Genomic DNA, 26,802 nt, shown 5'->3' on the forward strand with positions numbered 1-26,802 from the left:
TGTCTTCTTTTGAAAAATATCTATTCATGCCCTTTGCCCACTTTTTGATAGGGTTGTTTGATTTTTTCTTGCTGATTTTCCTGAGTTCTAAATAGATTCTAGTTATCAGTCCTTTATGGGATGTGTAGCATGCAAAAATGTTTTCCCATTCTGTAGGTTGTCTGTTTGCTCTCGTGACAAGTTTCTTGGTGCAGAAGCTTTTTAATTTAATCAGGTCCCATTAGTTTATATTTGTTGTTGCTGTGATTGGCTTTGGGGTCTTCTTCATAAATTCTTTCCCTAGGCTAATGTCTATAAGAGTTTTTCCCACATTTTTTATAGTTTTGTACCTTAAGTTTAAGTCTGTTATCCACCATGATTTGATTTTTGTGAGAGGTGAAAGGTGTGGGTCCTGTTTCAGTCTTCTTCATCCAGGGCATGCTTCTTGAAGGCCACTTCATGGGTACACTTTTTAAACATCTCACTGGTAGACAATTTTTGGTGCTTTTAATTGTGAAGGTTTAAAAGCAGGCCTGAAGACTTGATACTTTGTGAGAAGCATAATGGTAATATATTAGATCTTATGTCTTAGGGAACTTTTAGAACATACACATTCTAGTGGTACAGTGGTGACATAAGTCCAGGTAGTTTTAGGGATCATTATTGTTCTTTATGCATTATTTACTTCTACTATGGTAATTAGGATTAAGAACATAGGTAATTATTTTGTCCTAACACCGTAACAGTAGGTAATAGTTACGAAATGCTATACGCTTTGCTAAGTGTGAAGATAATGTTTATATCTCATTTAATCCTTGAAACAGTCACGTGGTATATAGGCATGATTATCTTTTTCTTCCAAAGCAAACAAATGCTTAAAAAATGTTAAGTAACATTTCTAAGGTAAGAGATGTGGCACATGAATATGATATGGGACATTGCTGATTCCTTTGGCCCAGTCAGTTTTGTTGAGCCTCATACCATGTGGCATGGGATAGGCTAAATTTGAAAACCTGGGCACCTTATTAAATGTCAGGACTTCCTCTTTTAACCACCAGGTGATATTGCTTCCTGGGTGGACAAGCACAAGACAAACAGATTTCCTCACTATGAACTGGAGTGGCATCTTATATATTTTTGGAAACCAAATTTAATCTACCTATGTTTTAACTTATTACTGTTTCTCTTTCTCTTAGTGGGAAAACAGTGATTTGGAAATTATTTAGGCTTAATATTGAAATATTAAAAAAACAGTCCTTGGCAGTAGTCAGCACTCTGTAAAAAAATAAATTAATGAATGGGAAAAAATAGGATTGATAAAGCCCGTTAGAATTTTCTGTAACATAAAGTACTGAGATTATTGAGAGAAAGCTATAAATGGCACAGGATAAGTATAGAAAGATATATAAATTGTATCAAAAGCATATTTGTTTTACAGTTTTCATAAGTATACTGTTTGCTTCAGTATTTAATTTTATGTAAGTGTGTGGTTCAAAAATATTTTTGATATATAAATTACTGAAACTTAATACAGATTGAGTGTCTCTTATCTGAAATGCTTGGGACCAGAAGTATTTTGGATTTCAGATTTTTTTTGGATTTTGGAATATTTGCATATATATAATGAAATATCTTGGAGATAAGACCCAAGTCTAAACAGGAAATTTATTTATGTTTCATAGACAACGTATACACATAGTCGGAAGGTAGTTTCATACCATGTTTTTATTAATATTGTGTATGAAACAAAGTACTTATATGTGAATTTTACTTGGGGTGCAAGCTGGTACTGGATTTCAAGGCCATGTTTTCTGTGTACTTCCTTCACCTTTCCCCAAACAGAAGGAGTCTCTCTCCACACTTTGCTTTCTACAGTTGCAGGAGAAATGACAAAAGCAGTCCCCTCGCCACTGCGACTGTCATGCCAGGTTGCACCTGAAATCGGTGGCCTCTCAGACCAGTGCAGAACCCAGGCCCACCCAAGGACTTTGATTGCTACAGCCTACCTGCCACTGAAATTTATTCAGGTTCTAAGGCCACTTTGGTCAGCCAGCGTTGAAGTGGGCTGAGACCTCAGGTTCATCCTGTCAGGGTGGCGGATTCCCTTCTGGCCCAGGGCAGGTCTAGGAGCTCTGTTCATGGGTACTGGCCTGTAATCAGGGACCATGGATTTCTACGTGGTGCTGTGTTTCACTGGCTGCTGGGTTGGCCAGTACTGGATTCCAAGGAAAAGTCTGATGCATACTTCACACTCCACCAAGCAGACAGATTCTCTCACTGTGCTACACTGCCTGGGCTTGGAGGTGGTGTAGGCAATGCAAGACTGTTGTTTCTACCCTCTTCCGTGCATCTTTTCTTGTTCTTATGCCAAAACCAGATGCTGTGATCTCTCACCTGGTTTCTTTAGCTCTTCTGAAGGTGTTTTCTTGTGTGGATAGTTGTTCAAATTGATGTTCCTGCAGGGGAATGATTGCTGGAAGATTCTGTTTTACCATCTTGATCCACCTTCTCTCTCAATAGTTGCTCTTTTTGTTGTTTTTTCTCAAGATATAACTTAAACTTATTTCCAACCTAGTTTGTGTTATCTGATTACATAGTGATTTGTGGAAAGGGGTAGTGAAGTAACAAGGGGAAAGTTGTTTAGAAATTTTATTTTGCCAGAGTTGACTGTAAAATGAACAGTCTTCCTGGGGTATATTGAGTACTGACTATTTCTCTTTCTTTTATTGTTGTGTAAGGAAAATAGAAACATGAATAAGACTACTGATTGCTTTGAAGTTTCAGTACCTCGAATGTTGAGATTTTCCTCCCCAACCACCTTTTTAATATATGGTTTACAAGGGGATAGATACCCTTAGAAGTTCAAAAGAATATCTTTGGATTATGCATGTTTTCCTTCTTTGTATGTAATCTAATGCAATTTGTAGTAATTTTTGGTTCTGATCATTTCAGTTCAACTGGGGTAAAAAATAAAAAACTCTCTGATGCAGCTTTTAATGTTTTTATTTTTTGACTGAATTATGCATATGTATCTTTTGGTTCTTACGAATGTATTGACTGGTTTTCTTCCCAGGCATAATTTGAGTAAGATACCTATTTTTGAGCTGGTTAATATTCATAAACTGAATTTTGTTAGCTTTAATCTACCAAAAGCTGGAGGATATAGGCAAGTTTTAGGAAGGTGAACAGTTGGTACCACAATTGCATGTCCATTGCCTTCATCTGTATACAAAACAGTCTTATGAAAAAAAATGTAAATTATTAATTCCTAGGCTTATTGATTTTTAATTGAAGAGATATAATCATTTATATATATTTTTAAAGCTTCTGGCAGTCCTTTGAAAATCAATCATCAAAAAACAGTTCTGTACTTTTTGATGTATTTTGACATGTTTCTATCCTCTCACCTTAGGATTTGAATGGAAACAATTCATTTTCATTTTATTTCTAATACACATTTACTTTACCCTTGAAAGATGTATTAGAACTAAAGTGCTTTGATATCAACCTTAAGATGCTAACTAAAACAACAAATATTCAGCAGTGTTTTTAAGATGTTGTTATGTGCTAGGTCACCATGCTGTGCATTGAGAACACATCCCACTTCACCTTTAGGATAGATTATTATTCATTGCACCGTGGCTTCCTAGAACAACAACTATTTGCATCTTCTATCTCCTGTCCTAACTACTTAGGAAAGTTCCTGAATACTTGTCAATCTGGGACTGCATTCTCAATGCTTTCCTTGCATCCGGGAGCAGTGCCTTGTCTGCAAATTAGATAAAGGGTTCTGACAAACTGTTTTCATATGTGACAGCCATGTTACAAACACTGAGTAACCTTAACTAATCCCCAACCATTGTATAATAGCTGCCTTTTAAATGTATCACCCAGAAAACTAAACTGTGATCAAATAAGATTACTTTGACATTCCGGGCCCTCAAACTGCTTTAGAATGAGAGTAAGAGAAGTTTCTGAATGAAAATGTGATATTGGGTCTAGGTCCTCAAAGCGATTGAAGCCTTATGGAAAAATCATAGTTATAGATTAGCTAGCTCCAACAAGGAGACAAAAGCATAAGAATAGAAAAAGTACTCAGAGGCATAAAATTATGCATCTTGTGTACTTTTTTGTTTTTGCTATGTAAAAAATCTATGTGTGTATGTCACAAGTCATTCCTTCATAGACTGGGGAATATCTTATTTTTGGATATTCTTTACCTTGAGTTTTTGCTTTCATTCTATCCAAGAATCTCAGAGAGAAAAAGATGCAGTAAGATGGAGATTAGAGCTAGATTTGGCTTCAGATACATGTTGTACTATTTGTGTGACATTGGACTGGTTTTCCCTCTTTGGGCCTCAGTTTTCTCATGTATCAAAAGGGAGGTAGTCGCCAGCTAGCACCTGTGGGTTATTATGAGGATAAATTGGAGAATCTGTATATAACGTCTACTAAAGTGTTGAATGAGTATGATCACTCAGTAAATAATTATTACTACTATCAATCATTTTGACTAACTGTGTGGTGGTACCAACTTATCTGGCAGGTACATATCCTTTTTTGGAGGGTTTCTCACATTCATCCACTTTGTGTGTAAATGAGGAAAGTGATAACAAGAAGTAAATAATAACTAATAGAGCTCATAATTTGTGCCAGTCTTTATACAAGATGTTTTTCATATACATCTGACTTGATTCTGTCAACAGTTCTATGGGAAGTAAACATTATTTAACTCTTTTCAAACACATAATCAAGGCTAATTACCTACCCAAAGTCAAGTAACAAACTGAAATTCAAATCTAGTCTGTCTTACTCCAGTATCTACTATGCCAGGATGTGAATCACCTTAAATAATGCTATTTTTTCTCATTTTCATATTATATAATCTGATTTTAATATTTCTAAGTCATTTTCATTAGTCTGATCAAGTTGTATAAAGTGAGATCATATTACTAGATATTTCATTATTAAAGTAAGGTACTTCTTCAACCATTTAAAATCACATATCTGGGATTTTTATTGAAGTTGTCTATAAAAGGGATAACAAACCATTCTCTCTATCCTCTCTCTAGAAATCAAATACATTTATTAAAAAAGTATTTTTTTGAGATTCTGTAATTTAGAAAATACCATGCTAAATTACTTGGAGACATAGTGGTAAACAAAGCTAACAAAATCCAAGCTTTCAAGCTCATGGAACTTATATGAGCTAGTTGGGGAACTTATATGAGCTAGTCATTAAAAAAATTACTAGACAGCCAAAAGTCCTTCAGTTGCTGAATGTGGTACATCCAGATGATGGAGTACTACTCAGCAATACAAAAGAACATTGTATGTTCCATTCTAGACAACAATCTTATCTCTCTTATGTCAGTTATCAACAAATACAAACCTTAGTTTCATGATTTTTATGAAGTTCATACCCATAAAACCCAGATGTGGTTTTTCGCTAAAAGAAATCATAAGTGACTTGTTTCTAAGTCTGAAGCACAGAGTACAAAATGAATTTGAGATAGCCAGGAAGCAAGGGAGTAATCAAAGACTAATGAAATTTTTATGTCAAAAAGATATAGGAGCCAGCCTATAGGGATTCCCATTGGCCACGGTTGGGACAATTTGGACATCAAAAAGAAAAACTTTAACTGGTAATCATTTAATTAATTCAGTATATAAAATCTAAGAATCCATAATAGTTTTTTAAAAAAATTATCATTGGAGATAACTGTTAATCCAGTTCCTTAATAGGAATTGTAATTTGGGGTTACCAAAGAGCTCAGATTTCTCTATTTTATCATGCATTGTTCTTTTCGATGCTCGTACCTGTACTTTCCGATGTGATATGATATAAAATATGCAGCACCACACATGAAGTGTTCTTCCCAAAATTATTTAACCATAATATATTTTTTTAATTTCAGCATATTATGGGGGTACAAAAGCTTAGGTTACGTATATTGTCATTGCCCTGCCCCCCAGTCAGAGCTTCAAACGTGTCCATCCCCCAGACAGTGCGCTTCACACTTATTATGTATGTATACACCCATCCCCTCCCCTCCATCTGCCCAACACCCGATTAATGTTATTCCTATATGTGCTCTTAGGTTTTAACCATAATATTAATCAAGGCTTTAGAGTTAGTTTCCAGTTAGCAACAAATACAGTGAAGAAACAAATGAACTGATATAATGAAACAGTCAGACAAATACAACTACCCTTATGTTTCTAAAGGTCAATATGGAGCAGGGGAAGGATGGGGGATTGTTCTAGATTAAAAGAGACCTAGGAGATACAACATCCACACCCAGTTATTGACCCTTTATTGGATCTTCATTTTTTAAAAAACAAGGGGTATAAAAGACATTTAGGAAACAATTAAGGAAACTTGATTATAGATTGGATGCTAAATGATTTTAGGGAATTATCATCAGTTCTGGTAGTTGTAATAATTGTCTTGTGGTTGTATAGGAGGAAGATTCCTTAATTTTTGGAGATTTATGCTGTATACATAACAGGTAAAGTGTAATTTGAATTCAGAAAAAATAAACACACAATGATGAAGCACAAATACCAAAATGTTAACAGTTCTGTGAAACTATGGAGAGAGTATATAGATGTTTATTTTACTATCCTTTCTACTGTTGGTGTGAAATTTTTCATAAGTAAGAAAAAGTAAAGTTTGTGTTCTGTTTAGAATAATAAGTCTAATGAAGGAATAGCAGTTTACTACATGAGTTTAGTAAGTGCCAAGCTGGTAAGATTGGAAGTCTAAAAAAGTTTAAACAAGTGAATTTTGAAAGACTCAGGCTTCATATGGAAAAGCTGGTACATACATTACTTTGGATAGACCTGTAGGTAAAATGGGAGCAGACAGTTTAGCTTTGAGGAATTACATCTCCTTGTTATACTCTGAAAAAGATCTGACTTACAGAAAAGATTAGAGAAGGGCTTCTCAAATCATTGAAGGGATAAAGCAGACTAATGATTTCTGAATACTTAAACTGTCTTTAAGATGAAAACTGAAGAAAAGGATATACTTATTGAATAAGACATACCAGTTACTCAAATTCCTGAAAGTTAGAACTACCTTGAAGATTTGTAGGACATATAGAAAAGCAGTGCAACTCATGGAAAGCGTAATTAGGTTCTGGTCTTAAGTTAGGTGAGCAGTTCTTACCGGTCGCCTTAAAATATTTTAATACCCAAGCTCAGTGGCTTACTCCTGTAATCCTAGCCCTTTGAGAGGCTGAGGCAGGAGGATCACTTGAGCCCAGGAGTTCAAGGCCAGCTTGAGCAACATAGTGAGTCGTGGAGGCATGTGCCTGCCATGGTGTCATGTGCCTGTAGTCCCAGCTACTTGGGAGGCTGAGGTAGGAGGATTGCTTGAGCCCAGGAGTTTGAGGTTACATCGAGCTATGATCAAACCACTGTACTCCAGCCAGGGTGACAGAGTAAGAGCCTGTCTCTGAAAAAAAGAAAGTTGCCTTAGGGGGGTTATTTAGGTTAATTTTTATTTAGTGATGAACTTTCCTTCCATCTCTGTTGGGTGTTCATTCAGCTTACATTTGGATATTTTGCTAATAAAGTCCCTGATCCTCAGGGCAGCCCATTTCATTGTAGGGCTTCTTCCTAACAATAGCTATTTGTTAGATAAGTATTAATATTATCCTCAAAATGCCAACAGTGACTCCCAAATCTATGCTCTTAATTCCACATGCTAGTTAGTCCCTGAATTCAGTACAGTTTTCATTCATATATCTTTATCCATTTTATAATGTCTTTTAAGCCAAGAAAAAAACCAATTTCACAAAGGTTATCTATAGTTATTAGGAGAGACTTTATCACAGACTTACTACATTGTCCTTTAGGCTCATCATCCCTTCCTTTCTTCCTCCTTCTGTGTGTGTGTGTGTGTGTGTGTGTGTGTGTATAAAACTATAGGAGTTATCTTAACTGGTAACCTGGAAATTGGTAATATAAGTGTGAAATAAGAACCATCCAAGTGGAAGGAATGTGCAGAAATAAGGAAATTTTAATGTAGTTCAGATCTGAAATTACTAAACTGTCTCGGCAAAACCCAGAAAGTGGTTGATAGGGGCAGAGGAGAGTTCCACTTACTGTGCTTTACAGTGTAAAACTGTAGTGATATACAACAAATAATTTTATCATCAGCAATGGGCATGGTACCTAATACTGTCTGTAGAAATAGAATGTTGCTTCTCAAAAGGAACAGACTTCAAGAAGTTAAAAATGTTCTGGCAAAGTCATGGTAGGGAGAATGATGAATTATATTCATTGAAAGTGTCCAAGTGGCAATACGTCGTTAGGAAGGCTCACTTTGTTTTTAAAGCTCTAAAGTCACAGACATAGTTGAAATTTTATGCTTCTCATGGATAGTTTATTTTTCATTCTCATCAGTAGATCTGCAGCTAAAAATTTCGTAGTTGATTTTCTTGTTGACAGTTGAGCAAATAGAGATTTTTTTTTTTTTTTTTTACTGTTTTGCCATGCTGTAGAAGCACAAAATTTTGTTTTTATTTTTAGGTATACCTTAAAAACTTAGAAATGGAGGCATATCCTGACAGGAATGCATATGGACAAATTTTAGATGAAAATTCATAGTTACTATCGTATGATATTTATATTTAGAAATTATTTCAAACTTATAAAAACATTGGAAGAACAGTATAAAGAACACACATATAACCTTTATGCAAAATCACCTATTGTTAGCTTTCACCCCAGTGTTTTATTTGTGCGTGCACATTGTCAGAGAGATTGTATTTTCTGAACCATTTGCATCTACGTTGCATATATCATAGCCCTTTACCCTCAGTATTTCAGTTTAGAATCAAGTATTACATTTAGTTGTCATGCTTTTGTAGTTTTTTTACTCTGTAATGTGATTTACTCAGTCTTTCTTTTTCTCTTGTGACTAACATTTTTAAATAATTAGTCCTTTAATCTCTCCATCTTCTTTCCCTTTGCCTTTCTGTCTTTGTCTCCCTCCCATCCTGTCTCCCCTTTCCCCCACCCCCAACAGAATAGAATGTTCCTCCTTTGCGGTTTGGTGTTTTCTTATGGTTAGATTCAGGTTATGCATCTCTAGTTGGAATATTGCATAAGTGATGTTGTATCCTTCTTGTAATATCATATCCAGAGGCACTTGGTGTTCACTTATTTCTTATATGATATTAATTCTCATCAAGGTGTTACCTGATTCCTCTACTATATAGTTACTATTTGTTTTCTTGCAACTGGTAAGCAATCTGTATTGAGATATAGTACTTCCCCTCATTAAAATTTCTCTCCTATTTTGAACAAGGTGATAATTTTTAAAATGGTTTACTGGATTATTTTTTAATTGAAAATTCCATTTCACATTTTGATTCTTTTGATTTTAGGTCCATAAGTACCTTTTAAGGTCTGTAAAATCAGTAACTGTTAGGGAAATCATTCTTTATGTGTAAACCAATTTTATTTGCCTTACATATAGATGCTATATAGCTAAATACATATTGATGGTATATATTTAAAAGATTCTATTAATAATAGAAAAGTTCTGTTACTTATGCATTTTTATTTATGTAAGGGCAGAATCTGAATGGAAAAGAGAATAGATATATGTTAATACCTAAAGCAGTTATGGTTATGAGGAGCCATTTTGATGTGTTATTACAGAGCAAAATCAAAATGTCAAAATTCAGATTAGGAAGAGTAACTACACATCAAAGATAACATGGAGATTTAACACAACACGTTATAAGAATTAAAGCTCAAGAGAAGATTTTATACTACCTAAATAATATGAATTGCTGTGAAATAATAATCCTCAGTCAAAGCACAGGGAAATGTACCTTCCAGTAAGTACAGTGGAAAGTCAGGAAATTCAAATTCTAATCTAAAACCTGAGTAGCCATTTTTACCACTCAAATATTACTAATTACATATGTGCCATTTATATGTAATTAGTGATATGATCACACCAAGTAAGATGAGAAGTATCTGAGTTCCCTTCCTGCATCTACTTTTGTTGAGTTTCCGTGGTTTTCTCTAGCGGTGATAACTTATCTCTAAGAGCAGTAACTGCTAGATGATCAGAAAGGCTAAACTGTGTTTTGCTGGATATTGAAATATTGAAATTTTTACCACATCAACCCGAGAATTACAGTGCACTGTTTAGATTTAGATGTTTTACTGCAGTCGCTTTAATTTAGTTTCTTCAGTTTTTACAATATAAGAAATATGAGATTCATTTTATTCTGTCATTTTTTCCTTAATATAATTTTCTAAAACTTTTACTTCTAAAATCTAGTTGACTGCTTTGGGTATTAATATACCTGGAACGGAGGACAAGGTTAATTAATGCATTGATTTTATTACCTTGTGGTTTTTTTCCTTTAATTTTTATTTTGATTTTTAGCAGACTCTTTCTCTGACTTTTTCCTGACTCTTTAAGTTGTGTGGTGCTATTGAAAAATCCATGGGACAGACATACTTCATTTTACTTTGTATATTATTGAAAATACTAAAGAAAAGGGACTTGAGAAACTTAGCCCCTCCCTCTAATTCATGTCATTTTTGTTATTTGTCTTATTTTCCAGTTTCTTTATGCACAAAATAACAATAACAACATCCAGCCATAAAGGATAGTTGTGAAAATCATAAACCATTTTGATAAAGATCTGCTACTCAGTATGTACTCCTGATTTTTTTTATAGTCATAGAAAGATAGTGCTGAGTATTAAATATTTACTATGGAAATGATTCAAATTATTAAAGTAATTGTCTTGATGTGAAATAAAACTGCCTTGTTATCAAAGGAGAGTTATAGTATATAATTCCATAACTATTAATACTTGTATTTTAAGAGTACTATCAGAGTATTAATAGAAGAACAAGAAAGCTTAAGCAGTTGGCCTTTTGGAAAATTAATGACTAAACAATATATAATATCAGCAATTTATATTCAGCTCTTTAACGTCTTACCTTAAAAATAACATTAGACACAGATCCATTTTCATTCTAAAAGATTCCAACTAATTCAGGTATATGTAGGGCAAAAAGTCAGTTAAGGGGTTCTTTCACTCTCGCCAGCTCTTCTTGCAAAGATAACTTATGTCAGTACTTGGTATGCAGCTTTATGTCATCCTACAACCCAAAACACACCCTAATAAATTACTGAGTACTAATATCTTGGTAGTACTCAATAATTTTTTGCAATTAAAATATTTCAAAAATTTAAAAAAGAAGAGCAAAGAGGATAATGTAACATTTATGTTCATCATTCTAAATAGATTTTCCTGTTTTTTTAAAGGAATAAAGCATAAAGCAGATGTCCCTGATATGTATCTAAAACAAAATAAATATTTATGTACTTAAAAGATTTACAAACATTACATTACTCAATATACATTTTATTTTAACTTGCTTTTTCCACTCAATAGCTGTTGTTGGTAGCTAGATCAGATAGAATCTAAAATCCGTTGATATTTAGATTCTGAATATCTAAAATTTTCAAGTATCCTTTTAAAAATTATTTTTTTTAATTATAGGAGATTTAGGTATGTACATTAGGAAAACTCTAACCTCATTCTGAAAAAATAAGTTTCTGAGATTTCCTTTCAACAATACTTTTGAAACACAGATAAAACTACTTCCTGTCTCTCAGTTTCCTGTATCCATGGCAACCTCTGTTTTACATACTGACTGTAGAGGAACCAGTGTGAAGAGTGGTGTTTCCTGAACAAACCATGACTTAAAAAAAAATAAAAGGTGGAGGGGTGGAGGTCAACCGAGCTACAGAAAGAAATGGAGTTTAGAAATGTTGCTCTTCAGATTTAAAAAGAAAACCTTTACTTGAATCAGCTGAATGTTAATAATATGAATTTCCTGTTCTTGGTAAGATTTTTTTATTTACATAGGAACTTTTATCTGAAATGAAAAATATTTTAGTTTTGTGAAAAACTGTAGTTTAAGGAGTGTTTAATTGTTCTGCAATGAATTTGTATTTTCATAAATTATAATGTTATTTGATATTAGACTTTAAGTTGATAAAGGGACATATTAAAACCAAACACTGTCATCCCTACATCATTTATCACCTTTCTTGTATCAATTGTAATATTTTAAATTAACTTAGGAAACATTTCATTTTACAGTTCATTAAATTTGAATTATTCTTTTGTCAAACAGTGGGTTAATTGGCCTGGAGGTGTTAATAATTCTAGAACATATTCCAAAATCATTATTTTATGCTATCACTGTAGTATGATTTATGATACTTAGTATTATTGGCTGATCCTAATTAAAATAGAATACAGTAGTTGTAGTATTATAAAAACTTTCCTTTTAAGAACTTTTTGATGATTTAAAGTTTTACCTTCTCTTTTTATAGCCAATTCTGATATGAACAGAAAAACCAAGAACAGGGCTATGTGTGGATTACAGTTTTCTCTGCCTTGCCTACGACTGTTTCTACTTGTTACATGTTGTCTTGTGTTATTATTCCATAAAGAGATACTTGGATGTTCGTCTGTTTGCCAGCTCTGCACTGGGAGACATATTAACTGCCGTAACTTAGGCCTTTCAAGTATTCCTAAGAATTTTCCTGAAAGTACAGTTTTTCTGTATCTGACTGGAAATAATATATCTCATGTAAATGAAAGTGAATTAACAGGACTTCACTCTCTTATAGCATTGTATTTGGATAATTCTAGCATTGTATATGTGTATCCAAAAGCTTTTGTTCAATTGAGGCATCTATATTTCCTATATCTAAATAATAATTTTATAAAACGCTTAGATCCTGGAATATTTAAGGGACTTTTAAATCTTCGTAATTTATATTTACAGTCTAATCAAGTATCTTTTGTTCCAAGAGGAGTATTTAATGATCTAGTTTCAGTTCAGTACTTAAATCTACAAAGAAATCGCCTTACTGTCATTGGGGGTGGTACCTTTGTTGGCATGGTTTCTCTTCGGATACTTGATTTATCAAACAATAAAATTTTGAGAATATCAGACTCAGGCTTTCAACATCTTGGAAACCTTGCTTGTTTGTACCTAGAAGGTAATAATTTAACAAAAATACCATCAAATGCTTTTGAAGTACTTAAGAGTCTTAAAAGACTTTCTTTGTCTCATAACTGTATTGAAGCAATACAGCCCTTTGCATTTAAAGGACTTGTCAACTTGGAGTATCTCCTCCTGAAAAATTCAAGAATTAAAAATGTTACTAGGGGTGGGTTTAGTGGAATTAATAATCTTAAACATTTGATCTTAAGTCATAATGATTTAGAAAACTTAAATTCTGACACATTTAGTTTGTTAAATAATTTAATTTACCTGAAGTTAGATAGAAACAGAATAATAAGCATTGATAATGATACATTTGAAAACATGGGAGGGTCTTTGAAGATCCTTAATCTGTCATTTAATAATCTTACAGACTTACATCCAAGGGTCCTTAAGCCATTGTCTTCATTGATTCATCTTCAGGCAGATTCTAATCCATGGGAATGTAACTGCAGACTTTTGGGTCTTCGAGACTGGCTAGCATCTTCAACCATTACTTTAAACATCTATTGCCAGAATCCCCCATCCATGAGAGGCAGAGCATTACGTTATATTAAGAGGACTGATATTACAAATTGTGTTACGTCTTCGAGAAGTGTATCCAGAGCTTGGGCTGTTGTAAAATCTCTTCATATTCATCACAAGACTACTGCGCTAATGATGGCCTGGCATAAAGTGACCACAAATGGGAACCATTTGGAACATACTGAGACTGAGAGTGTTACTCTCTGGGAACGAATTCGTACTTCACCTGCCAGTAGATTTTTTCAAGAGAATACTTTTGGTAATCCATTAGAGACTACTGCAGTGTTACCTGTGCAAATACAACTTACTTCTTCTGTTAACTTGAACTTGGAAAAGAACAGTGCTCTACCAATTGATGCTGCATCAGTGTCAGGGAAGGCATCTCTAATTTGTACACAAGAAGTTGAGAGGTTAAATGAGGCTTTTGACATTTTGCTAGCCTTTTTCATCTTAGCTTGTGTTTTAATCATTTTTTTGATCTACAAAGTTGTTCGATTTAAACAAAAACTAAAGACACCGGGAACCTCAGGGGAAAACAGACTTGAATATTACAGTTTTTATCAGTCAGCAAGGTATAATGTAACTGCCTCAATTTGTAACACCTCCCCAAGCCCTGGTTTGGAGCAGATTGAACTTCATAAAAAAATTGTTCCTGAAAGTGAGGCACAGGTCATTCTTTTTGAACATTCTGCTTTATAACTCAGCTAAATATTGGCTATAGGAAACTTTAGTGCCATGGACATAAATAAAACTGAAACCTACTTATAGATTTATATGCTTTATTTGGAAATATAATGAATTATATGACCTAAGCATTATTAAAATGTTTTTAATAATTTGTGAATAGTGTATTCATTCGGCAAATATTTTCTTTGATAGATACTATATTAAGTAATAATAGCTAACATTTCTGTGTATCAAACACCATGCTAAATACTTCACATATAACATTTAATTCATAAACAGTCTCATCAGGTAGTACCGTCTGCATTTTACAGGTAAGGAAACCTAGGCAGTGAGTTTAAGTAACTGTCCCCAATTCTCACTGCTTGTGATACTTTTTAGATCTATCTGACTAGAGCTCACGCTTTTATTTCATCCTATATTGCTTCCTAGGTGCTAGGAGTACAATTGTGAAAAAATAGACATGGTTCCTATTCTAGGTAGAGCTTGAAATCTAGAGGAGGAGACACATGGTTACTGTACAGTATGGTAAGTGCTGTACTTGGAGATGCTATTGGGGAGGTGAGAGATGGCTTTGTGAAAAAAGCGACATCAAAACTGGATCATGAAGGATAAATAGAAATTACCTCGGTGAAGAGAGCTGAGTAACACCATGTCAGAAGGGTTAAAAAAAAAAAAGAATGCTTCTTTTCAGGAATTAAAATCAGTTCAGCTAGAGTTAAGAGCGATGGGGTGAGATTTGAAACTGAAGAGAGATTTCTGATGATGGTAGCTATGGTAATTTCATGCCTTGTCCTGAGGGCAACAGAGAGCCACTGAAGAATTTTAAACAGTGGAATGAATGACATGATCAAATTTACCCTTTAGAAAGTTCACTCTTTCTGGAAGGAGGAATAGACTGGAGGTAGGATTACCTGGGTAGGAATCTTAATTACTGATCCATTAGAAAGATTCTGGGTGCCTGGGTCAGGGTAGTGGCAGAAAGGATGGGTGGATCAAGAGCTACTATGGAAGTAAAATGAACTGCCTTGATAATTGGCTGAGGGGTAGCAGGGGAGGGAGAAGTCAAAGAGGTTAGGTTTTGGCCTAGGCACTTTTGTGCTCCATTGACTGAGCCAAGGAAACAAGAGGAGTGGAGATATGGGAGGGGCAAAATAATGAGTTCAGTTTTAGATAGGTTGAATTTGAGGTTCCTATCACATCTCCAAGTAGAAATATATAGCAAGTAGAAATTCAGGAGAGAAGTCTATCTGGTAAAAGTGAGTAATTCTTAACTGTTCATCCAATACACTGGAAATGTATTATATACTCTTCACAGTAACAATAATCACTTGAGCCATGATTTTGGGAAACAGGTAAGTAGGGAAGAATAAGAACTTGTAGAAGATGAAAGAGACCCTAGGAGATGTTTGTAACCTTGATTGAGAATCTTTAATATAGATGGTGATTGAAGTCATGGAAGTAATATAATGTTTTTCTCTATTAGCATAAATTTCTACTTGTGTAGCTCTCTGCAGAATATTGGGCATTTATAGTAAATGCCCATGCTCCTTGTCCCGTTATTAGTGACTTGGCCTTGTATGGTGGCTCGTGCCTGTAATCCCATCTACTCTACAGGCTGAGGTGAGAGGATCGCTTCAGCCCAAGAGTTTATGACCAGCTTGGGCAACATAGTGAGACCTTGTCTCTTAAACACACACACACAATTTTTTTTTTTTTAAATTAGCCAGGTGAGGTGGTGGCACATGCTGTAGTCCCAACTGCTCGGGGGGCTGAGGCAGGAGGATGTCTTGATCCCGGGTGTTCAAACCTGCAGTGAGCTATGATTGTACCATTGCACTCCAGCCTGGGTGACAGAGTGAGACCCTGTCTTTAAAAAAAAAAAAATAGTGATCTGAACCTTAAATATGTATTTAAAATTTTCTCTTAAGCATTGTATCTTTCATGTTTGTGTCTATCCTTCCTCTTTCCCCAAGTAAGTACTTTTTATTATTAAAAAATAATATCCATTTGAAATTAGCCTGAAACAGTTTGAGAATGTTTACACCAAGTAATAATTATCAAATTTATATTCTAAAATGAAAATAATTATAAGTAGGTGCTATGTTCATTATACCAAAAGACAGTGGTTCTTAAACTCAGAATCACCTAGAAGTCATATTAAAACACAGTTTGCTGCCCCCCACTCCTAATCCTCCCCCTTACAGAGTTCTTTTTGTAAAATTAAAAAATTATTGATATATAATATTTACATATATTTATGGGGTACGTGTGGGTATTTTGGGTATCCATCACCTCAAGTTGTTATCATTTCTATGTGTTGGGAACATTTCAAGTCTTCTAGCTATTTGTGAAATATACAATACATTATTAATTATAGCACCCTACTCTGCTAGCAGACATTTGAACTTATTCCTTCTACCTAACTGTATGTTTGTACCCATTACCAGCCTCTCTTCATCCTTCCCCCTCCTCCTGTTAACTCCTCACCCCATCCTCCCCACATACCCTTCTGATCCCCTGTATCTATCATTCTGCTCTGCCTCCATGAGATCAACTCTTTTAATTCCCATGTGAGTAAGAACATGTGATATTTATCTGTCTGTGTCTGGGTTTTTTCACTTAACATAATGACTTCTGGTTCTATCTATGTTGCTGCAGATGACATGATTCCATTCTTTTTTGTGGCTAAATAGTATTTCATTGTGTATGTATACCACATTTTCTTTATCCATTCATCCATTGATGGACGTTTAGATTGATTCCGTATCTTGGCTATTGTGAATAGTGCTGCAGTACAAACAGGCATGCAGGTGTCCCTTTGATAAACTAATTTCTTTTCCTTCAGATAAATGCCCAATAGTGGGATTGCTGGATTGTAAGGTAAATTCTATTTTTAGTTTTTTGAGAAGTCTTCATAATGTTTTCCATAGATATTGTACTAATTTATATTCCCACCAACAGTGTATGAGTTCCCTTTTCTATGCATCCTCACCAGCATCTGTTATTTTTTGTCTTTTTAGTGATAGCCATTCTAACTGAAATAAGATGATATCTCATTGTGGTTTTGATTTGCATTTCCCTGATTATTAGTGATACTGAACATTTTTCATATACTTGTTGGCTATTTATATATATTCTCAGTATTAGTCCTTTGTTGGATGAATAGTTTGCAAATATTTTCTTCCGTTTTGTAGGTTGTCTCTATTCTGTTGATTGTTTACTTTGCTGTGCAGAAGGTTTTCAGTTTTAGTTCCGTTTGTTTATTTTTGTTTTTGTTGTCTGTACTTTTGAGGTCTTAGCCATAAAATCTTTGCCTAGATCAACATGCTGAAGTGTTTTCCTTATGTTTTCTTTTAGCAGTTTTATAGTTTTGGGTCTTTCATTTAAGTCTTTAATCCATCTTTAGTTGATTTTTATATATGGTGGGAGATAGGGGTATAGTTTCATTTTCTGCATGTGATATCCAATCCGTGGTTCTTGATTCAGTAGATTTGGCATAGGACCTGTGTGTGAGTTTTCAATTTAACAAGTTTGCTGATGCTGCTGGCCTGGGACCACATGTTGAGAACCACTGTGTTAACATATTTGAGAGAAAAATAGAAAGGAACTGAAGAGTGGTTTTGAAATGTACAAGAAATTCCAAAGAGAAATTAAAGCCTTAACCACCCCAAAGAGTTTTCAAACAACGTTCTGCTTTACTCTGCCTACTTTAAAGCTTTGCCCTGGATTATAATTTCAACCGAAAACATGAATATATTTTAAATAAATCTGTTTTTCTTAATAATTTGTTGTTATGGAAGAGTGACTTTTTTTCACCTTGAAAGACATTTTTAATAATGTATTTCTTTATTGTGTCTTCCCAGCTGCTACAACTCCAATTAAGTTTTTTCTTTAATTATTAAAAGTACGTATTCATTGGCAAAGAAATGCAAACAATGCAGAGGTATATATCAAGTAAGCTGAAAACCTCTCTATGCCCCCCTTTCTTACCACTTAAATCATATTCTCTTAAAGGTGTTCACGAGCAATATAGCTGGCTATTTGAAGTTTAGAAAAATCCATATAACAAAGTATTTATTTTGATCTTAAAGCAAAATTCCTGAATTTAGCACATTAACTGCTATGTGAGTTGTGTTTAACTTAGGCTAGTTTTGAGCCCGGGGCCTCATGAAGCATTTGTAACTTACACATCTCTTTACCTTGGGAGCCCTGTGAACTATTTTTCAAGTTGTATATAACTCGCACACAGTAAAACAATAAAAAATAACAAATTTTTCATTAAAATAGAAAGGATCATTTTGTTTTTGAAGCCGTTATTCAATTTTTTTAATAAAACACCGTGGCCCCAAGGAAACAAATTTTTTTCTAGTGTGGCAGTCAGTGTGTTAAAGAAGGGAATTCAGAAAATCTGTCAAGTTTTTTGGTGTATTGTTATTTTGTTTTTTAAGAGATTGGGTCTCACTTTATAGCCCAGGCTGGTCATAGAGTGATCCTCCAAGCTCAGCCTCCCAAGTATTATAGCTGAGACTATTGGCACCAGCTACTGCACTTGGCTAAATTTTTTTATTTTTTTTTATTTTTTAGAGACAGGGTCTTGCTGTGTTGCCCAACTCCTGGCCTCAAGAAATCTTGCCACTCTAGCCTTCCATGTCACTGGGACTACAGGCATGAGCCATGGTGCCTGGCTAAATTTTAACTTCTAGTTGATTTAGACTCAACTAGGAAATTTTATTTGTATAGTATTACTATCAATGTATATATGGAACTATAGTTGTACACAGTGGTGGTCATTGAATGCTCATACTTCCTTTAAAAATGGTAGTCAGACTTCCTCCCTTGTCTCCTAGCAATGGCTGGAAGTGTTGTTGACATCCCTAGAGGCTGTGGTAACAACCTGAGCCCAGAGTCTTGCTGCTTGTACCATAGAAATCTGTGGTCTCCATCGCGCTTCACCAATCCATGGGTGCTGACTGCCAGAGAGGCCTTTGCTACCTGGCTCCCAGGACTCACATAGGCCTGGGTGTTCCTGGACCCTCAGGGAGGGCTGATGGCTCCAGAAGCTTCTTGGAGGGGCAAGAGGGAGACCTTGAGAAGGGGGAAAAAGATGTCTAAATAGGTGGAAGCTATCTTGGGGTGTGATTTCAAGGGGTGGTTTTTAGGGAAGAGTGATGTTAAAAAAGATGAGAGAGACATTGAGGGGATAAAAATGCTGGCAGCCAGGAAAGTTTGCCAAGGGGAGGAGCAAGATGGGAGGAGAAGAATCAGACCCTGAGAGGGATGGGACAAAGAGAGCAAGGGAATTGGAATGGGGAAGAAGGGAGCGATATTGACTGAGAAGAAAGGAAAATAAAAAGAAAGGAGGAAAGAGGGGAGGGAAGGAAAAGATCCCTCCACCCCCAGAAAAAAGTAAGAAAAGGAGAGACCGGGGAAAGCAAAGAACGTTAAGAAAGGAACGAAAAGGAGATTGGAGATGGGGATTAAGACATTGTATTACGAGGACTCAGAAATCATGAGAAGAGAACCAACTGGGAGGGGAGAGGGAAAGGCCAGGAAGAGAAGAGAGAGGAGTTTGGGAAAGTAGCAAAAGAAAGATAAACAAGGACAGTGGCTGTAAGGAGCTGTGGATATCCTCATAAAGATGATCAAAAATTATTGATCCCCTGTTAAAAAAAAAAAAAGTAGTCAGATGGTGGCACATGCCTATAGTCCTAGCTACTCAGGAGGCTGAGGCAGGAAGATCATTTGAGCTCAGGAGTTTGAGGCTGCAGTGAGCTATGAACAAGCCTCTGCACTCCAGCCTGGGTGACAGAGCTAGACTTTGTCTCACAAAAAAAAAAAAAAATAGGCAACCAGATCATATTTCACTGTTTGATATTTGTACAGCTTAAAAAATTATTTAAGGTATAATTGTGTGTAGTAATTTTTTGCTACAATTTCATTGTTTTACATTTTGAACAGCCCCATCTTAAAACAACTAAATTACAATCAAATAATATTTTAAATTAATATAGCTAAGGAAACTCACCCTTCTTAAGATTTCTGTATTTCTCTGTCATTTATTACAGGTTCCTGTCTCTACCAATTATTAAAAGTTTTTGGTTAGAGAACTCAAAAGTAGACAGGCTCTAATTTAAAATGATTGTGTTTCAGAAGGATAGAATCTATTTTTTTCTATCGAGTATTATAAATGGTGATTAAACTTTCAGAGAATACCAAAAGTCTTTTCCTCCCAATAACAAATGACAAGCATTAGAACTCAGTACCATTTATTTTTAAGACTATAAATTAAAATTGCATAACTTTTAAGGACATTTATACTTCCAATGTGGAATTATAAAATCATATCTCTCACTTCTGGGATGGCTAAGTGGGAACTTACTCCCAACCCCTTCCTGTCAATGGTATAGAGACATTTGGTGGTGAGGGCTTCAGTGGTAATGGGACAGAGACCTCAACAGGTGTGACCAGGTAATAGAAGAAGGTCACAGATGATGAAGGGAAAAGCTGATAAAGTAGACTCGGGTGTCTCAGGGTCTCCTGGAAGTGAGGGATTGCCAGTGTTTTGATAGCTGGAGGCTGAGTGGTGGGATGAGGTAAGGGTGGGCGTTGTGGGGGAGGGAGGAAATTGTGTAGAACTTACAAGTAGTGGGGAAAGAGGATATATGGGTACATCCTCTTTGTTTTCCCTCAGCTTTTTACTCTTGGTAGAGTCCTGGACTCTCATACATAAAGTTTCAGGGTTACTTTGTTGATCTACTCTGCCTCATGGCCATTTGTGTCTTTTGAGTCAGTAACCATTGGATAGATTTTTATACCTTCATTTCCTATTGCCCTGTGTATTTTGTTTTTAGGAATTCTCCCAGTAGTATAGAATTTAATCAGACACCCACCTACGTCAGTGTCAGTACATGACAAATATTCGCCCCATAAACGTTTTTTAAAACTTATATTGATGTATATAAATCACAGAAGTAGACACACCTGTGTAACCACCACTCAGGTGAAGAAGTAGAACATTCAGACATAACATGTGGACATTTCTTAAGCTTAGGAATTATATATATAAACATCTAAGTAAACTTTGAGGTGAAGGAGGACCAACATGTAATTAGGACATTTTTATTCAATTATCTTATGCACGCAGCAACAAATAACAGTAGTCTCCCGTATTTGTTTCTAGGTGGTACAAAAATGGGAGAGAAAGCCTAGGGAACCTTTCACAAGCTTCTGTAAAACAGCTTTAATGCTGGGCCTTCCTACCAACTTGGGCCCATTATGCACTTCCCCATGTCCTGCTTGGATTTTGTTCTTGTTATAAGGATCCAGCTCCTTCGCTGGTCTTGTTACTGGACTACAGGCTAGAAAAATGCATATTTGGACTTACAATATGATGTGCTCCTTTGACTTAGAGGAAGGAGAGTGTGGTATGTGAAACAAAACAGAAGGCTGTTCTGTTTACCATTAGACTTGATTGATACCTCCCATTGAATAATACCTTATTTTTTTCCCCTAAGAAGACCCATTTCATTTCTCATTAAAATTTGTGTTTTCTGTTACTGGACTTACCTATGAGCCCTTTTAGGTTAGTGGGGAGGGATATGAATCACTTTTCTCAAATTGTTTATTACCTAGTTTCTTAATGATTCCATAGTTATGGAAACAATAGTAATGAGGTGATACGCTCATTTTTTCACTTATATTAACACTGTATCATCTCAAGCATAGTATTAAAAAAAGTGCCCTCTATCACTGGTCATCACTGTACTGAAGCTGGTAGGCTTCTGTGGCTGCACACTTTTAATGTGGGAAGCCTAGTGAATTAAAAGAGAACTATCTTGGAGAAAGCAGCATGAGAGAAAGGAATGTATAGTGTATCAGATGCTGGCCCAGGTGTGCCTTGTTTCATTGCTCCTCACTTTTTTAAGGTACCACGTGATGTAATAGGACACTGTGTTTCAGTAGAAAGTAGTTTTCTTACCTTGAATAATGTGGAGTCTCTCTCTGTATATAGTCTTTCTTTTTTCTTTTGTCTCCGTTTCTTTGCATGTTCGTTGAGTTTCCAGTACGTGTGCATAAATCCTTGTCTATTCTTAGTTTGGTCTTTGGCTTTGGACAGCCTTATTGCTTTCTGCCAGAGACCTTCTGTGATATTCCTTTTTCTAGCCTTAATACATAAGTTTACATTTTCTTTGTATTTTTGTTTGAGGCTCTGAGGAGCAAAAGTTTTTGTGTTCTAGTGCAGTTTCCTCATCCTTTGGCTTTTAAAACCCCCTTATCCTCAATTACCTGCTTCTCCTTTATGAAAGCCTCCTCAAACACCGTCTTCTAGAATCAGAACTGTACCCACTTGTAGTTTGACTCTTATTATAAATGCTACTCACCAGGTAAATTCAGGCAATAAAATTCCTAGCAGATGGAAGACCTCCAGGAAAGCCTTGAACTAGTGTTTGTCAAAGGGAGCTGGGAAAGCTGGAGAGCAGTGTGAGGGTAGAGGAGGTCAGAAAGAGCTAGGTCACAGAGGGCTAAGTAAACTAGGATGAGGAGTTTGGATTTTTAAATGCATAGAAAGTTATTGAAAGGTGTGAACTTCTGCTTTAAAGCAAGAGAAAGGTAAGATAACATCAGATTTTCCAAAACAGCACTCTAGTTTATCTCTATAGAGAATGGATTAGAGGAAGTCGAGAGTGGAAGTTTCCCCATTTGGGAAGTTAGGCTGTAGTTGAAACTAAGACAGAATTGGCTTGTAGTACAGTGTTCGTAGTAGAAATATGGAGAAGCAGAAACAAAAAAATTTCAGAGATAAATGTGACAGAATTTGGTGATGAATTGGGTGTTGAGAAGGTGAATGAGAAGAAAGGTAAAAACTGGATCCCAAGTTTCTCCACTTGAGTCACTGAGTTGATAGGAGATGCTTTTTACTCAGATAAGGAAAACCAGAAGAAAAATTGTTTTTGATTTTCTGTTTTGTTTTTGATTTCCTTGTTTTTGTTAGGAAGGCACTTGTAAGTTTGGTGCTGGATATCTTAAGTTTGAAATGCCTGTGAGACTGCCAAGAGTGGATGAAAAGGATGCTGATGTACTTAGGGTTTTGGAACTCAGAGGAAGGTCATCGATTGTGCTAGCAGTCTGTGGGAGGAATTTGGCAGTGAGTCCCTGTAAGGCATGTCTAAATATAAGCTGATCAACCAGTTTTCCTATAAGAAAACTACATAAAGTTTTTTGGTCAACTTGTATACATTTTACTTCTACAGCTGTAACAAAATACTCAAATGTCCATTTATATGAAGTTGTTCATTTAATTACACATACAAATTTTTAAATAATGTAAAATATTGCTGTAGAGAGATTTATTTTTTGCTTTTATTTCATAATACAATTTTATTCAAATGCTTCGTATAAATCTTTGACATCAATGTCTTCATCACTACCAAAATCCCCCCTTGATCATGTAACACTTTCCCAGGGCACATTGTCTTCATTTTGTTGTAAGCTGTGTGACACATAAGAATTCCCCAGGAATTTAATCCAAAGCTACAAGTACCTTTTCATATAACTTTAATAACATTAGCACAGTCTGCTTTTTTCATTTGTTCTAAAGATATATCTACCTTGTAATTACTTATTGTATAGCTTTGTTTTCAACCATTTCTAACATTTACAATGATGAAGTCATGCCCCCAGCCCCATAATTACCAATTTGTATTAAATTCCTTTATGTCCCTTTTTAAAAAACAAGAACCAATTCTGTCAAGTGACTTTTATAACTATTCAAAACAAAGATTGATTTTTTTTTGTTTGTTTCAGCCTGATGTTTTTTTTTGGGGGGGGGTTCCCCCACCCCAAACGGTTCTGTACCAGTCATTGATCATCTCTGTTTGATAGAACCTTAGTATAATGTAATATGTCTTCATTGGGTATTATTTCTTATAGCTTAGTCTTTTCTCTTGAAAATCACGTAAGATGACAGTTTCTTCTGATCTAATTATTAATACATGCAGATTATTTTAGTTGTTTCTTATACTTCTACAGGTCATGGCTTTGGGGAAGGGGCTGTGTGTGCACTCAAAAAACAGGAAATCAGAGGAATGGTTTATTATATAAAAGACTTTGTTAGGATTATTATTGAGTGCAAAAAAGTTTCAACTTTCATTTAGGATAGTAAATTTCCACTCTGAGTTTTTAGCCTATTTCCTTGCCGGTATTTGTCAGGGGAACTAGATTTATTATTATACTTCGTCATGACCATGCAGAAAATTACTGTGTAGAACGGATGTTTCCATGTAAATGACAAAAAGTATTTGTAAGCAATAAAAATATCTAGAGGGAGGAAAAATTAATTTTAGTGTAAATGTCACCACTATTGTAGTCTCTGCTGCTGTAGAAATTCTGCAATAAGACTGATAAATCAGAGTTTTCTTTCTTCCCTTGATTCTTTGTTTGAATAAACTGCTGTTCTTTGCTTAATTCTGTTAAATGATATAAGCAGGTAAATATAGTTAAGAGAGTGTCTTAATTTGGTTGTGGCTTTTAGTGTCTAAAAACGTGGGGTTTTTTTCCCTTAAATTACCGTAACTTGACTTACCTTCTATATTTAAGATTTAATAATGCAAGAGTGACTTCAAATATTAACTAGGTATGTTATATAAATAATATAATTATTTTCTGGTTAGATCATAGAAAATTCTATGATGATTAAGGTTCTGATTCATTTCTTTTTTGGAGATTGCTATTATGAAAAACTGTTATATCAACAATTTTAGCTTATAAAACTGTGCTGAAAAAATAATTGAAAACTTTGTCAGTGTTTCTGTCTGTCTGCCTGTTTTTCTCCCAGGACCATGGGGACGAAGATGTGATGTAAAGATGTGAAACCATCACTTACAGAGAAATAAGTTAAGGCACATACTTTATGATGATAAGGCAGTTATGTAAAAAATGGGAGTATAAAGTTATGGCTAGAAAAATACTAATAAAGATTAGACAGGAAGAAGGAAACTAGAGGCCTGTTCATATTCGGTGTAATATTCACAATTTAGTCTAACCAAGTATTAAAATATTTCATTGATTTATGCCTTTGAGGATTGAAAATCGTGCTTTGTCTTTGTAAGCATTTATTTTCTGAGCACCTGTGGTTTGAATTCATAATGATATAAGAGAAATAATTTTAAGCCAGCATAGTTTTCAAAATCGAGTGAACAAACACAAGTAGGATTAAACCATTTGTTTTTTTGTTACTACATGGATTTATTCTTTTTTTAATTTCAAAATACTAAGGGGGGTTTTGTTACATGGATACACTGTATAATGCTAAAGTCAGGGCTTCACCAGTATGAAGGACAGTATTCATTGTACCTGGTAGGTAAGTTTTCATTTCCTCACCACCCTCCCACCCTGCCCCCTTCTTAGTTTCCAATGTCCTTACGTTTCTTTTTTTTTTTTTTTTTTGTGAGACAGAGTCTCACTTTGTTGCCCGGGCTAGAGTGAGTGCCGTGGCATCAGCCTAGCTCACAGCAACCTCAGACTCCTGGGCTTAAGCGATCCTACTGCCTCAGCCTCCCGAGTAGCTAGGACTACAGGCATGAGCCACTATGCCCGGCTAATTTTTTTGTATATATATATTTTTAGTTGGCCAGATAATTTCTTTCTATTTTTAGTAGAGACGGGGTCTCACTCTTGCTCAGGCTGGTCTCGAACTCCTGACCTCGAGCGATCCACCCGCCTCGGCCTCCCAGAGCTAGGATTACAGGCGTGAGCCACCGCGCCCGGCCTGTCCTTACGTTTCTTTGTGCCCGTGTGTACCCATTGTTTAGCTCCCACTTAAAAGTGAGAAAATAGTTTTCAAAATCAAGAAAAAATCACTCTTCATTAAGTTTCTGCAGTTTACATGCTCTATAGCTATATACTTTTATATACTCAGAAAATGCCTTAAAAGTCATACCTTTAGGAAATAACAATATAAGATTTAAGAACTATAGTTTTATTCATATGCATTTGACTAGAAAAGAGAAGGCAACTGAAAACTATATGGAATTGGTTTAAATGATCAAATGTCTTTGCTGAGTACAGTTTTTCACGCCCTCATTTATTTAATGCTTGTATATCACTTATCACATACCCAAAGAACAAAATAAGCAAATGTTTTAAAAGGCCCGTGTTCTTTTTATAGTGTATTTGTAACTCATGTCTATGGGGATAATTCCAACACAGCCACCTTCTGCTCGATTTTCTGGCTTATGTCTAGTGTGGAATACTCAGTCATAATATTTGTTATCTACAACTCAGCTGTCCATACTTATAATTTTAAAAAGAAGTAAGTAAACATGAAATTGTAAAAAGAATCTGAAGGAGGGCAATTCTCAAGCTTTGAGATCATTAATTGCCTTGATTATTTATTGAGTATTCACATTATACATAATGTTACTCCGAGGGACATAAAAAAAGTAAACATAACACATGGATTCTGCTTCAAGTTACTTATAATCTTAGGGAGTGCAGGCTTGCAGCCATGAAAAATCAAAGGACATTAGAAGAAATTAA

At 35.2% G+C, this 26,802-nt stretch overlaps 1 protein-coding gene across 4 annotated transcripts in view; it reads left to right on the forward strand.

Moving 5' to 3' along the window:
* The window catches only part of IPO11 (importin 11), a 159,146-nt gene that overhangs the window by 108,983 nt on the left and 23,361 nt on the right, over window positions 1-26,802 (forward strand). Inside the window, exon 29 of one of the 4 annotated variants that reach the window (XM_045566229.1) lies at window positions 13,477-14,283. The exons of 2 other annotated variants lie outside the window; for them this stretch is intronic. In XM_045566229.1, the coding sequence (XP_045422185.1) occupies window positions 13,477-13,534 (58 nt within the window). In that variant the 3' untranslated portion in view covers window positions 13,535-14,283. Of the gene's footprint in view, window positions 1-13,426; window positions 14,284-26,802 lie in introns of those variants that run through there. One more of the 4 variants, XM_045566230.1, reaches the window with a different exon arrangement.

The sequence above is a fragment of the Lemur catta genome, chromosome 12 (assembly GCF_020740605.2).
Source record: "Lemur catta isolate mLemCat1 chromosome 12, mLemCat1.pri, whole genome shotgun sequence".
Taxonomy (NCBI): Eukaryota; Metazoa; Chordata; class Mammalia; order Primates; family Lemuridae; genus Lemur; species Lemur catta.